The following is a 14,969-nucleotide window of genomic DNA, read 5'->3' as shown; positions in this document are numbered from 1 at the left end:
GAAATGTACCTTCTCACAGTACCCCAAGGCTTTTGTTCAGGGGTCTCATAGCTCTCAGAAGCCATAGATGGGCAGGCCCTGAAATTAGCAGTGTCACAGATCCTCCTTGCTCACTAATGCTCTTTATTCTTCAGCTCTGAGTATACCAGCATTTAGTCTTTCCACCCCTCTTTGGGGTTTTTGGCAGAAAATGTCCCTTCCATACTGCATGAAAACCATATGATCTCAGACTCTGGGATTTCAGCATTATTATTTTGCAGCCAGGAGATACAATTCTCAGTCTTGATGTTCTCCTGTCCTTTCCCCCTGAGCTCAGAGAGTTCTTGGTCATCTTTTTCAAGGTTCTGTTTTGCTGTGCATAACAGATCTGCTGCCCCTAGGAGCCGTCAGATTGGTTCTGTTCCATGGTCATATCACTGGCAGTTCTTCAGTGATTTAAAAGTGGAAAAAATAAGAGAGTGGAAACAACCAAGATGAAAAGGATGATAGTGGCTGTAATACACTAATCTCCTTCCAGAAGCCAGGGAGTTATTTCTCAAAATAAAGTGATTTGTCTCTCTCAAGGAATTATTCCTGATTTCCAGTCAGTCAGGATTACAGGGGCTGTGAGTCCACCCTGTCAAACCCCTGGGATGGTGCACAAGCAGTTCCTTATTGGCAGCACTTGGGCAGAGTGGTGGATGCCAGCTTCAGGAATTAATGTATATATTTTTATATATTTCCACACAGGCAAATGCACTTGCATTTTTTTTTTCTGTGTCAAATAGAAGGCCTTGCCCACAGATGGCTCTTGGGATTAAAAGGATTGGAAATAATAACACATTTCTATTTTCCATGAATAAACCTATTTTGCCATTATCCCAGGCAGCAGCATCCATCTGTTGAACATTACTTGGGCATTGCTTCCACAAGAGAAACATTACAGGTAAAATTATGTTTAGACTGTCATTACATTAATTATGTAATTATCATTCATTTACATTGTGCTTTTATTTCATGGTGTTTCTAAAACAGTGTTTGTAGAGAATCCAGTCAATTATCAAGAACTCATCACAGAAAAGGTTAATTTCAGATGATGTATTTTGGGCTTCTGATTCTTTGAGAATAGCATACAAAATTATGTCAGTATAATCTTGGTGTTGATATACCAGATAAAATATTCCATTAACATATAACACTTTTAATGGTCTCCATTGTCAGGTCCTGAGCTGACCCTTGTGTGCTGCAGGAGCTGTGGGGACACAGGGCTGGTTTGGGTGGGCAGCCAACTTCCAGCCTAAATATCCACTCCTGTTCCAGCCCCTCCTGAGTGGTCTTTGCCCTCATTGTCAGGGATCTCTGCTCCTGCCTTGGGGCTGGGGAAGATGTGCAGGTTCCTCTCTGTGCTGGCACAAACCTCTGATTTAGGAAGAACAAAAGAGCTTCAGTCTCTTAAATCACCCAGTCACTTTGCATCCTGCACCGGGATAAGAAAGGTCAGGCAATAACTTTTGGTCAAAAAGAAGACTTCAGTAGGATGGATTTGGTTTATTTAATAGTAAAGAAAAGGTCATGGATTTTGTTCTTTTATTCTCACATAAATTGATTTTGTTAAGTTGAAGTTGGTTTATCAGCATTTGTGTTCTATTGCTTTGTTATGTCTACTGGAGAAAAGGTCATCTTCTTGCTGGGTGTCTGATATTGCATGGTCCATTAAAACTGCATTATTTCTGCTGAAGCTGAATTTCTTTTCTTGCATTTTTGCTCTCTTTATTTCCCCCCCTCAGCTTCATCTGTCCCAAGTGAGCTCAGCTGCAGCTGGGCAGTTTGTCCTTGGGTGGGGTAGATCAGAAGTGCCTCCATTAGATTGTATCTGTCGAATTTGGGTTAGAGAAACATCAATGTCTGGGCTGTGCTAGCCTGATAAGCCATTTAGGTTCATAGATTTTTTTTCAGGTTTTGTTCACTATTCAAGAGTTTGAAGAGATAGCCACTTCAGTATTATTTTAGGGGAGTGAGTTGCATTCTGTCTCAAAATGAAGTGTCAGTAGAAGGCAGTGACTGAGTTTTTTCATAGGGTAAGAAAGAAAAATAAAAATATTTAAAAGTATGGAGGTCTGATGGAAAATTTATTATGTGACTCTTCTGCAAAGGAAAATGTATTTTCTTTACAGCCAGCTCATCACTGACTTGTTTGCCATACTTCAGTTCTACCCCAGCAGTCTTTGAGATGGCCAGAGAAGAACCAGAAAAGATTTTCTTCAATGTGCTCATCAAATCAGAGGTGTTTAGCCAAATGTGTGTCAGTGGGGAAAGGTTTAATTTTAGGGTAGTGGTAGAAAAGCAAGTAATCACCTTTGTCTAACTGTGTTGTCACAGTGGTGTAAAGAAGGAGCTGGTGGAGTTGCCTTTTTATCAGAAATTACCATGCAGTTCTTTGCTCCTCTGAATGTAGTGAATGCCAGCGCAGTAATTATATGTGAACACAATTCTCAAACTGCCAAATATTTTTGCTTTATACTAAGTGCTGCTACTAATGATCAGGTGCCAAAGGCTGACAAGAATTCACACCTAAAAAGTTATCCTCTGTATTTTTTCTTTATAGTTGTTCCTTGTCAGCAGCACCTGTGTGTACGCACTTGGATGTTAAAATTCCTCCTTAGAGGATTGTCAAATCTCCGGAGGAACTCTCAGCTGGGGCCAGTGTCCTCCCACAGTTCCAGCCCAGCTGCTCTTTGTTTCTTTCTAATTGCCATTGCTCTCAGATCATTCCCTTTTCGTGTTCCTTCCTCATCACTTCATCTCACCCTCTCTGGAAGAAAACTTCTTACTTTGATCAACGTTTACTTTTTAAAACTGTTGGTGGAGAAGGGGAGATCCTGGAGGTCTGCTGCTGCAGAGGTGGGGGTAAGTAGGCAGCACTGATACTGCATAAGATAAGAGTCACTCTGCAAAGTTACTGCTTGGTTTGGAAAATATGGATTCCCTGTAGCCCCCCAAAACAAGAAGTACTCTCTAGAGTCTCACAAATGCAGTAGTTAATACTTTATGAATATAATTTTACATCTCGTTGGAGATTCATTGGGTCTGATGACATAAATATTCTGATAGCACTGCGTTGATTTTTCTCGAATGAGGGAATGGTAATCAAAATAATGTATGGCTGTGGACTCCTGATCTGCAGGAGCACCTGAAGGTTATTCCTCTTTGGCCTTGTTCTTGTTATGAGGGTAGAGTGTGCTCTAAAAGGGAGACATTAAATCAAAGCTTTCCATGTTCTGGAGCCCTCACAGCACTAATAGCTATTGACAGGACAAATTATGTTGCCTTCATTAGGATTTTTGCCTTGAAGTGATTCATTGAAATTAAAAGGCTTCTGTATACCTGCTCATTAGAAGGTGCTGCTCCATTATTTAGGATTAAACTGAACCCTTGGTAGCCTGCCTGTGTAGGTCACAGAGATGGCACACAGCTCCCTGAGGGGAGAGGGAGATAATTCTGCATCACATTAATAAATAAGTAGAGATGCTGGCGTGTGTTTGTGTTTTGGCCAAGATGTGAGCAGGCTTTTCACGTTGTGCTGTTTGTGCTCCCCCCAGAAAGCCCCACTTGGCCCATCCCTGCCCTGTGCAGTTCTGGGGGTGGATTTGCCAAATGCTCTGTGAGGTGAGAGCTCCCAAGAGAGAAGCTGTCTCTGTGGTGACACTGGGTTATTGGGTCAGGGAGTGCAGATCTGCAGCAGCCATTGGTGTTACCTGCGCTGCTTTGCTGGGACTCACATTTATAACACCATCAGTGCAGAGCTGCTCTGTGTGGCCACTGTGCAGGGACAGTGACCAAGTGACAGGGACTTTGTCATCACGGCCCTGTGCACAAGCCGTACTAAATTAATGACAACAGGGGAATCTGGGGGCAAGTTTAGTGGGTTTAGTCCATCCTTTGGGTTGAGCAGGCTCATCTCTAAGGTCTGAAGCAGCGTGGGAGTGGTAAAACACCAGCTGCTATGAAAAGGGTACATTCTGACTAAATGCAAGAAGTATTGCAGATGCACTGGAGGAGCTGCATTTCACTTTCCCTGCGAAGGGAACACCTGCCTTGGCTCACCACGGGAGGTGCAGCTCCTCTTCTGCTGGGTTTTCCTGAGCAATTTGTCCCATATATCCCGTTGCTATGGGAAACCATAACTGTAGCTAATTCCTGGCATAGTGTAGCTGAAAGTCCAGAGTAATGTGTTACAAACAACACATCACTATCATATGGTCTTGTCACAGCTTCTCAATTAATTTATCTAGGTCTGCAGATGGCCCATGTCTTTGGTTGTGTATAAATCAGGCTTGGGGTGCATCCCTATCTGTGTATATTTGTATTACTTAGAGTCTATTCTAGGCCAGTGATCATACTTTGAATATTATACAGTCTCTAGTTTAATCATCTTGGTGCCTTGCATATTCATGGAATCATAGAGTGGTTTGGATTGGAAAGGACCTTTAAAATCATCCAGTCCCAACCTCTTGCCATGGCAGGGACACTTTCCACTACACCAGGATATACCAACCTGGTCTTGAACACTTCCATGGATGCAGAAGTTACAACCTCTCTGTGCAGCAAATATTGCAGCTCTGTGAGCTTCTGTAAACTGACAACATGAACTGAAGAAAGTGCCAAAATGTTCTGTATTTGGTGTTTGTGCAGGGAAGTTGTAATGATTAAAGCATCACTGCTTATTTATATCCTGGGCAGAGCCATAGCCAAGGCAAGGGAACAACTTTCCTTGGGGACTGTGACAAGCCCTTGTTTTTGTCTCTTAGTTTGCAGGAGATAAAGTGGGTTTCTATGATTAGAGTCTGTATGGATAATTCTTAAATCACCTCAAAAAAAAAAAAAAAAAAAAAAAAAAAGGGAAGAAAGAAGGAGAGATGTACTTTGGAGAGTTCCTGCCTCACCACCCTGGGATGGAGCTTGTATCCTCTGAACTCCAAAAGGGCAAAAAAAGGTTTTACTTTGGCCTTTCCTGCAAAGACCTCTGCAGCAAGAGATTCTGTTAACCTCACCTGCTCCTCTGCAGGCTGGCAGCCATTGATGTGATTGAGAAAGTTTTTATTATTTACTTCTTCATGTCTTTTATTGCCACTGATGCCTTTAGGATCAAAGTAATGTGAAGTCAGTTCATGAGGTAAGGCTTTTGAATGGGACACCCATTTCAGATATTGCTAAAAATAATGTCAACGTCCAATAATTTTGAGTCAGCTTTTCATTACAGAAAGTCTAGAAGTCAACTTTAGCCTTTGTAAGAAAATTTCTGTCAATGAGACTTAGACCTAAATATTACCAATTATTTCCCAGTATTATTTATCTTCTAAGCATCATTTCAAGGTGCTCTCTTTGCTTAGAACCTATTTAGGTCTGTGACTTATTAGTCAAATATGTAGATTTAGGGACTTTTCTTGAATGTTTAGTTGTAAGACTTTCCATCATCTTTTATGTGTAATGGCTTGAATTAAATTAGTGTATGTGCTTTCAGCTGAGCCCCAGGGGGGGAATAGATGCATGAAAATAAATTACTGCAGTTGGAACGAAGTAATTCCTTGATTGGCAGACTCAGCAGATAAACTCCTGAACAGGGTAATGTGGAATCTTTGCTATCTGGCCTCAGTTGTACCTGGCCAAGAGCTGTAGGTAAAACTTCTCCTCTTCCACCTGACTTTGTAGCCTCGAGGCACAGGCTGAAGAACTGAATTGATGTGAAGACAAAATTATCAGTCCAGCCTTCTGTAATCCCATGTACATCGTCCTTGGAGCTGGGCAGGGCCTATCAAACTATCAGAGATTTGCTTATTGCACTGACAGAACTTCAGCTCCCAGCTAAGGCACTGCCTTGTCACCACTGACAAGATTACAGTGGTTTCTTTGATAGTGTGGAGACTTTAGCAGGCAGCTGTGGTTAATCCTGTAAAAGGAAACGTTCTCCCACCGAGGTATGTGGAAATCTGAAACAAGAGTATAATTTTTTACAGCATGTTATTTCTCATTCTGCTTGCTGATGCCTAGGTGCAGGTACAGGTTAGCACTGCTGCCCTCCTGTAAAAGCTGAGCACTCAGCCTGGACTGGTGCTCGTTGGCTTCTTCTGGAAGCTGGGATGAGAAATCCACATTCAGCACCCTGAGGCATACAGGCCACCTTTGGGGACACTCTGGGAGGTGATCTGTTGTGAACCTGATTGCTTGTGTCATGTCCCTGCTGCTGTGATAGCAGAAGCCACAAGTTCATCTTTATCTGTGTAAAACTGGACTCTGAGATTTGTGTCTTGGCTATAGGGAGTTGGTGCTCAAAGCCATACAAATAAAACAAGGTGGCTCAGTTCATTCCCTGGGTTGTAATAAGCCTGGCAAACTTTTGGCTGAAAAGAGCCAGTTTGGTCTCTGTAGAAAGTGAACCCCCAGTTTTTTCTCCTCTGGGGTTGGTGGGTTTACCCTGCCTGGATGCCATTTGCCCACCACAGCCCTTCTGTCACTCCCGTTCTCAGGAGAGGAGAGGAAACAAGGAAAGGCTCTTGGGTGGGGATAGATCTCTTACTAGCAATTAAATAAGAGTAGAATAATGAGAAACAAAATCATAAAATTCCTTCTCCCCCATGGAGTTTAACTTTGCTTCTGCTTTTCTGTCTCCTCCTGCCCAGCAGATGTGTGGCTCTGTGTATTTTGTACTTCTGTAGCTAGGGATGCCCAGTGTGCCTTTTCTCCATCACACTGGGGCAGGTGAGGGTTCAGGTTCACCCTTTGTGTGCAAGGGTTGGGGCAGCCCCGTTCCTGGCACAGACTGGGGCTCTGGTTCACCCCAGATTTGTCACATTCCAGCTCAGGAAATGACAATTGTGGCCAGGCCACGCTCACCATCGTTCCCCTGGAAGGATCCCATGGAGGCTGCTGGAGAACAAGCAGCTGCAAAACTGCAGCCCCAAGTTTAGTCATGAGGACAAGCCATAACAACTCCCAAACTACAGCTGGAATTACTCTGTGAAGTCCCCAGCTGGGACTGTAGCAGTCCCTGTGTGCCATTTCTCCCTGAGCAGGACACAGCCCCAGGGCTGCAAAGGGAGCAGAGGCAGTGTGTGGGTGAGGGGGTTTTGTTAATTATTGTTTGGAGCTGGCCACTGAGCACCCAGCATGTTAATGTACAAGTGGACTGTAGCTAGAACCTGAAGGGTGGCTGCTGTATCCCACATCTAAATTCAGTCTCTGTTGCTTTTTTCTTGTTGAATCCTTCCAGTGCCGAGGCTGCGTTTAGAGACAACTGGAACTGGCACCACTCTATAAAACACCTGCACTGGAGCAGTGACAGAGCTCCCAACAGCCCATGGCTGGAGGCCCCTGCTTCAAGGCAAGGAGGTAAATTAGAAGAGATTTAAATTGTTTCCCACAGTGAAAGGGCTGGTTTGATGGAGCACAGACAGTGTAAGGGAATGAGCACACATATTCCTGCAGAAGGCAGAAAGGTGACTGAGTTACATGTGTTACATGAACACTGAGGGACACAGATGAGTCTCTGTAGTCCACAGAGCATCTCAATAGGAGAAGGCAGAACAGGGTTGGTGTGGTTTAGCCCAGACTGCAGTTACTATGTGTAAGAAGTGAAACAAAAATTCTATTTTTATTGCTAATACAGCATAAATAATTTAAAAAGGGAGTTGTTTTGGGAGGCATACCTTAATGCCCAGGTAGGTTTGGGACTCTTACAAGGCTCTTTCAATTTTCTTTTGTGCTGTCTTTGCTGTTGGGACCTGGAGAGAATTTTGTTGTTCTTTCACTTTTTCCTATTTGTTGCCATATTATTTTGCTAAAATACTTAAATGAAAGGAAAGAATGTTTTGAAGCAAGAAAAATCTATTTTCAGTTAGATAGAAAACCAAACCACTGATATTTACTGGTATTTACAAGTACATCAGTCCATATTAGTTTGGTAATAACTCTTTGTGCCTGAAAAGTTTTACCTGCTTGGCTGCTTCCTTTGGGACCAAAAATTGACTGAAAGAGAATTTCAATAAATGCACTGCTTCCAAGGGCTTTAAATAACATGTGGTGGGGAAAGGTTGTGTTGTGTACTGTTGTATTGTACTGTATTACCCAGGATTTCATTTCCTCAAGAGACATGGGAGGGACTGTTTGTATGTTTAAAAGAAGAACAGCAGTATTTTTATTTTTTTTTCCTAGATGGAGTAAGTGTGGCTCTGAGGAGTTTTGCAGCTTCTGTAGGTGTTTTATCAAAAGCTCAGGGAAGAAACTGAGTTAGTTAGTTGTTGAATAGAATAGTCCAGCATGTAACAGTTCAGGTTACAAACTCCACCAGTTGTGTTGTGGGCATGGTGCAGTTCTGGGACATTTTCTCACACTGGTGTACTTTTTCTCATTTTCTTACACTGGGTAAGGAGATTTTACTCAGCTACATCACTGATGGACTTGTTCAGCTCAAGGAAATGAAGCTGGTGCTGTTTCCCATGTGATTTGCAGATGAGCAGTACCCAATACCAACCTGGCAGAAAAAGACAATTGAGAACAAAGTTCTCTGTTGTGGAATATGAACTGTCCCCAGTGCTGCTGTTGTGACACTGCAGCTGAAGAGCTGCATTACACAGCTCTGCTCCCAAATCCCACTCTGGAGCTGGGCAGTTAAAAGTTAGGGAAATCTCAGACCAAAATATGACACACTCCCCTTTCAGACACCATGAAGTAATTAGTTCAGTAATCCCAGATAAAAAAATTTAATCTTTCTATAGAAACAGTGCACTGTTTTACAAACGTGTTCATTTGGTTTCCAGTACAGCAAGTGTTACACAGAGCCCCCCCGCCCCTCCCTGGGCCTTTTGTCTGCAAGGTAAGAACTGAAACACAAAAGGCACCAAGCAAGAACTTACTCTAACAGAACTTCAGTATGACAAGACAGAGCAGAAATGATTACAATGTTAAATATCACCCTACCAATCTGAACCATTATTTAAAATAATTAATTTCTTAAAAAACAAATTTGGTGTTTGACTTCTCAGTAGTTATAAATCTGTAAAGGTTGAAATCAGCACTGCACATTGAATTCATTTACAATGGTCTGAAAAAACCTGCAGCCTTTTACACTTGGTTTATACAGGTTTGTTTGTGTGTTCTTAAAAAAGTATCAAAACTGTAGAACTTTCATATATATTTACATTCGTCTGTTAGTTACAGTGTTATCACATACAGCCTTTCTCAGCTTTTTTCTTCATGCACACAGTGCATGGATTTGTAGAAAGAGAGCTTCATACCTTAAAACAGTAATGGGATATCTCACTCATTTTGTCATTGCCTTAAAAATCTAAAATTTGGACTAGAAGGATGTTTGATTACTTCTGTATCAATGCAGGCCACGAGGCATTTGAGAGTATGTATTATGTCTGTAATGCATACCAGGGCTTTACACACTTTTTTCCTTCTCTTAGTCAAGAATCAGCTTCCAGCTCACATTACTCTGTAAATTTATTCTAAAAGAAAGGAAAACAAAAGAAAAAAAAAAAAACCAAACCAACTCAGCCTGAGTTTCTTCCACTCACTCAAATACAAAAGCTTGGACTGACATAAAAACATGAGGAAGATTTCTCTAGGATTTGGTACAGGTCAGGGAGGTACTAGTCCATTTGCAGTGAGAGGTAAGTGCATTCACTTCCCACAGAATTCCCAGGAGATCCTAGAGAATGAGATGAGAAAAACCAAGTGTTTTTCCTGCCAGGTGCAGGATGACCCAGCCAAAGACACTGGAAAGGCTGGGAGTGTTTAACCTGCTCTGGGACACCTGCCATGGGGCAGGACTTTGGGAGAGTTCTGTGTGTGCCACAGCAGCTCCTGAAATTGGGTTTTTTATCACTATGAGCAGGAGACAAGGGCAAGGAGAAAAGGAAGTGACTTTTGTTACCGTGTAGTTTTCCTGAAACTACAGGATGAATCAGGGAGAGTGCTCACTTGGGAGTGTGGAAATATATGGCTAAATCTTTGTTCCTGTTAATTCTGAGCTGATTTAAGAGGTGCAAGATTCCCAGTGTGGAAAAGCATTTAGATTTACATTTAGAAACAAACGAACAAAAACCAAATCAGATTTGTACCAAGATGTAAAAAAAAGCAACAATACAACACAAACCCCCTGGGTGCTGTAGGAGTTTCTCCTGACTGAAATGCTGTAGGCAATAGCTCTCCAGTTAAATGGATTCTTTATGGATACACTGGAATATGTAAAAGCAGCCCTTAAGAGCCAGGATGGAAATCAGGAGCTGTTTGTTCAGGAGTGCTTCACTGTTCAGCTGTCTTACACTACAGCTCTTTCTTATATTGTATCTTTAGATTTCAAAGCAAACATCTCAAACATCCTGTAAAAATTCAATTATCCCTAATTTTCATAAATGTAGGCTAGTAGTTTTAAAATATATGTATATATTTTTATATATGTATATATTTATATACCTATATATCTATCTGGTCCAGATAGATATATACACAGATAATCTATGCACAGCAAGCCAAACATACAAAAAATAAATACTCTCACCCCTCTACTATATTTACAGAACAGATCTTATAATCCAGATTTTGTTAATAAATATTTCTAAACTGCCTGTACAGAATTTATTTTACTTATGTTGATGGATAGCCACAAAGCATATTCAACATATTTACAAAATATCTATAAATATAGTCTTAAAATAAAGCAATAGCTACTGAACCTTCAGCCTGGCTGGTTATGTACATTGAGTTAGTAGCTCAGCTGTTGCTTATTCACTATCACAAATGGGTAGTGCAACAAGTTAAAATGTGTATAAAAGATTATACATACAAAACTCTCACATCCTTTGGATGTTTGCAGTTCATTATAACTTTGTGGTTACCCTTCTGCAACATAAATAACGATCAAAAAGAAGAAGCAGGTTCTGTGACCCAAAGCAGATTTGTTCAGTATTCAGATGATTGGAGCAGCATCTTCATCCTCATGGCAACCCATCATCTTCTAAGCTTAATGCTACACGCTGGGGAGGGAAAAAACACACTCTTGTGAACTGGGATACTGGTGCGAACTTGTATTTCTTGTTAGAACTCCCATGGCTGTCCCTACTGTATTGGTGACAAGTCTATTCTAGACAGTGATTTTTTTTCCTCCCCAAATGAGGTCACTTGCTCAAGTGTCACTAAAGAGGCACTGGGAAGTTTCCTGCCCGTGTATCTTGGATAAAGTTCCTTGTAGGGGGTGGCATTTTCTCCAGTGTGATCTTGTGTGGGACCTTTAGATGACAGAGGACATTATCCACCCACTGCCTCCCTACAGCAGCTGTATTGCCTTACTCATTGCTCTGGATCTTCCTGCTCTTTTCTGAAAGTACAATGCACTTACACCTGCCAGTGCTCCTCTCATGGAGGATCTTATTCCTTAATTTCTTACACAACCTCATTCACTTCTCCTTGTGAGGAATGTGACTTTTCTTTATACTGTTGCTATAAAGAAAATATTTTCCCTGTTTTGTAGAGAAACTCAGTTTATCCTTAGGATAGTGCGGACACTTGGTAACAGCCTAAGCACAGATACAATGGAATCCAGTAGAGGATGATAATCACCTGTCCCATCCTGAGGCAGCTCTTGAGGAGCTTTACCAATTTGTCAGATTGGTACCTTGATTAGGACAATTATTCTTCATTTGAACAGAGTATCTGATCCAGAGCACTGAATTCTAAGACAACTGCATGGGCTGCCAGAAGCTTAGGCTTCTGCCTGATCAGTGACACTAAAGAAGTTCTGGTTTTTGCCATTATGTGGCAAAGAAGCAACACTAATCTAAATTCTGTATTGGAACTCTGAACAGAATTAATCTTCTCCATCAGGTACTTACTGCTGGGTACACGTGTCCAATTTGGGCAGTTCGCCCAATGTGGATTTCATCTTCATCTTCTTCTTCCGTTGTCTTCCTATAAACTGGATTATCAAAATTCATGCTTTTGGTGTTCTTCCGTTTCCAGTTTCTCCAGATGAGGTATCCTCCCATGCACAGCAAGCCAATGACCACTGAGGAGAGGGGACAGAAAGGGCTGTTAGGCAGGCATGGATCTGCTGGGATGTTCCCCCATCCTCAGAACATTTTCTCAAAGCTGGGATACTTTCCCCCATTTCAGCAGTTCCTGTGCTCTTTCCCATCCCACCCCTGAAAACTGGAAAAGTGTATATTTACTGTGGCAAATACAATATTTTGGTATTGCATTTTGGTGTGATCTCCTTCAAAGGTTAAATCCAATCTGCTCACCCACAGGAATGACAATTCCAATCACAGCTGCTGTCACGGTGGAACCGAAGCCTTCGTCATCAATTGCATCTGTAATTACAGAAGTGTTCTGATCATTTAACTCGTTTGCTGCTTTTAAAGAATGTTTCTGCCCATCAAAAAGCTTTTGCAATTAAAGAATTTACAAAAAGTTTCATAATAAAATTACTCTGGTGCCGCTGAGCAGCGCACAGAGATCCGGGCTGAGCTGAGCTCCTTCTCCTGCGGAACGGGGTCCCTGCAGCACTGCTGGGGACAGGGACACCCCAGAGCTCGAGGCCAAGGCTGCCAGAGCAGCTCTGACCAGAAATGAGTGACTGTGCTTGGGCCTCCAATTTTCAAACACAAAAAAAGAGGCCAGTTTTGAAAACCTGATATTTAATGGAGATGCCATGCAGAGATCAGGGGATGGTGAATAGCGCTCCTAAAAATCCACAGCAGAACTCTTTCTAGTACTGACACAATTAATGACTTATTGAGCTGTCAGAAAAAGAATGAAGTTCAAAGCCATCTGCACAAATTCTCTGTTTAATTTTTTCCTTTTTTATTATTTACAGCTAAGGAGTTAGTGAACACATCTATCCCTCATTGCTGCAGCCTGCCCCAGCATGCAAGAATGGTCCCAAAACTCAACAGTGTGCTTATAAGAGAAAAAAGCAATTAGAGGGAAATATAATTTAAAAAAAATTCAATGTAATCTTTCAAGTTCTATACTTGAAAATGTTGGCTCTGAGCTCTCATATAGGGTATCAGTAGAGAAAATTTCCTTTTGCTAAAATATCAGGAGTTGCAACAGGAAGAACTAAGTGTACTTTTTGTTCTGATACATGAATTCATGCCACTTTTAAATACTTCCCTGTGGCAGGCTGTTCCACTACATAGTTACTTACTTAATAACAAGCCAGACTATTTTCAAAGTGGACAATAAAAGCACCTTGCTTCCATGGCTTATTAAAAAGGTAATAATTGCATTTGAAAGAAACTTGTACAAAGAGAACTGAAAGATTTTAGCCATTGGACTCTGCTTTCCCTACTCAGCACAGTTCTACAGACAGAGGTGGTGTACTGCTGCTTTCCAGATGTAATGGAAACAGTGAAATATTTGGGGGAAAGCAGCATTTTACTATTTTTAAACATCCATGTCTGTTTGAGGTCTTGCAGAGCAAAATCTTCTCTCTGGACTAGAATTATTTTTTTTAACAGCAGTTCAGCCTTTCTGCTTTGCCTTGGCAGCAGGACCTGGAGGGATTGCCTGTTAGCTCTGAGATTGAGGCTGGTGTTCCATTGAGGAGAGCCTATTAGTGCTCTCCACTGGGATGCTCTTCTGATAAATAATGCAAAACTTCAAACCTGTGTCATGATGAGGCCACATTAACATGCCAAGCACAGCCACACAAACCAGAGGCAGCTTGTCTTGGGCTGCAGTGATTCCACATGTCCAGCAGCACTAAAGATGCACAGGGGCAGTTTTTCAGCCAGAATTTGTGCTGGATCACGTTAATAATTAAACAATTAAAATAGGTGAAGCACCTGCAGAGTCATCCATTCTACTGTCTGCAGCTGGGGTGAGCCAGTACTGGGCACAAGGGCTGATGTGAACTCTCAGGGCTGTTCAAGTGCCTTGGATAAAAGCTGATACAAGTTCCTTGACATGCCAAGTGACTGGAATGACAGCAGCCATCATAACCCAGTGCCTGCAGAGAGAGGGGCTGGTGTCTCCTGCTCTGCACCAGGGTGTGCCTGCCCCTGACCCCTCTGAATGCAGACAGGAGGTCAGGTGTCCCACCAGGGCACGAGGAGCTGTGATACAGGAGGAGGAAAGCAATCTCATTCTCTTACAGTGCTGTGACAAATTGCTGTTTCCAGTGGTCATCTCAGAATCTATCAGGATGGATGTGGTGGAAGGTAAATGAAGACTTGGGGTGGTGATTGTAGCTTCTGGTACAGCTTTGGGGACGACTCCAGTGGTGTCATTGGCACTGCCAGGTGCTGCAGTGGTGGTCGTGGTGCCGTCAGCGCGGGACGCTGCGGTTGTGGAAACCACTGCAGGAGTTGCAGTGGTTGGAAGGTCTGAAAACCAAGAGCAATGATGGAATTTGGTTAAAGCAAATGCACCAAACAAATCACAAATGGTGATATAAATCTGGGAAGGACTGTTATGTTCAATGAAGAGAAGCAGAAACCAAATGCCATTTCCCAGGTAGTCAAACTATCAACAGTTCTCTGCCTAAAGCTACAGAAATGATTTCCTGAAGCACAGCTTGATTAATTAATACTAATTAAAAAAGCACTCTGTATTGAGGGTAGCCAAGAAGTTCACAAACTTGAGGGTTTTTGAGAACCTCCTAAGATTCTGAAATTGTACCAGGAACTCATTGCATGTTAGAAAAAACTAAAATGAAGCCACTCATCTCTTTGGGATATTATCAGCAAAACTGTGGCCTCTCCAGATTTATCTATCTATAGATAGAAAGATAAATATCTAAATATATATAAGCATATATTGCATATATAGATTACATAATCAATATGTCAATAGATGAGTAAATGATTTTAATGGTTTATTGACTATTCACTCTTCTAGTGCTGGTCCCTAGCCCTTCCCCCCCCCACCCCCTTCCTGCTGTATCTTCTTCTGGTTAAGCCTTAACAAGCTTTCAACAAAGGGCACCA

General features: G+C 41.9%; 1 protein-coding gene across 1 annotated transcript in view; it reads right to left on the bottom strand.

Annotated features, from left to right (window-relative positions):
* Positions 1-9,781: 9,781 nt before the first annotated feature.
* Positions 9,782-14,969, bottom strand: part of LRP8 (LDL receptor related protein 8) — a 168,641-nt gene continuing 163,453 nt past the window's right edge. Inside the window, exons 16-19 of the mRNA XM_066325462.1 lie at positions 14,136-14,366; positions 12,279-12,347; positions 11,871-12,043; positions 9,782-11,015 (exon numbers count right to left, since the gene is read on the bottom strand). Of these exons, the coding sequence (XP_066181559.1) occupies positions 10,977-11,015; positions 11,871-12,043; positions 12,279-12,347; positions 14,136-14,366 (512 nt within the window). The 3' untranslated portion in view covers positions 9,782-10,976. The remainder of the gene's footprint in view (positions 11,016-11,870; positions 12,044-12,278; positions 12,348-14,135; positions 14,367-14,969) is intronic.

The sequence above is a fragment of the Sylvia atricapilla genome, chromosome 9 (genome assembly GCF_009819655.1).
Source record: "Sylvia atricapilla isolate bSylAtr1 chromosome 9, bSylAtr1.pri, whole genome shotgun sequence".
NCBI classification, from domain to species: domain Eukaryota; kingdom Metazoa; phylum Chordata; class Aves; order Passeriformes; family Sylviidae; genus Sylvia; species Sylvia atricapilla.
The sequence above is the reverse complement of the archived record's forward strand: the minus strand, read 5'-3'. Positions and strand labels throughout refer to the sequence as shown.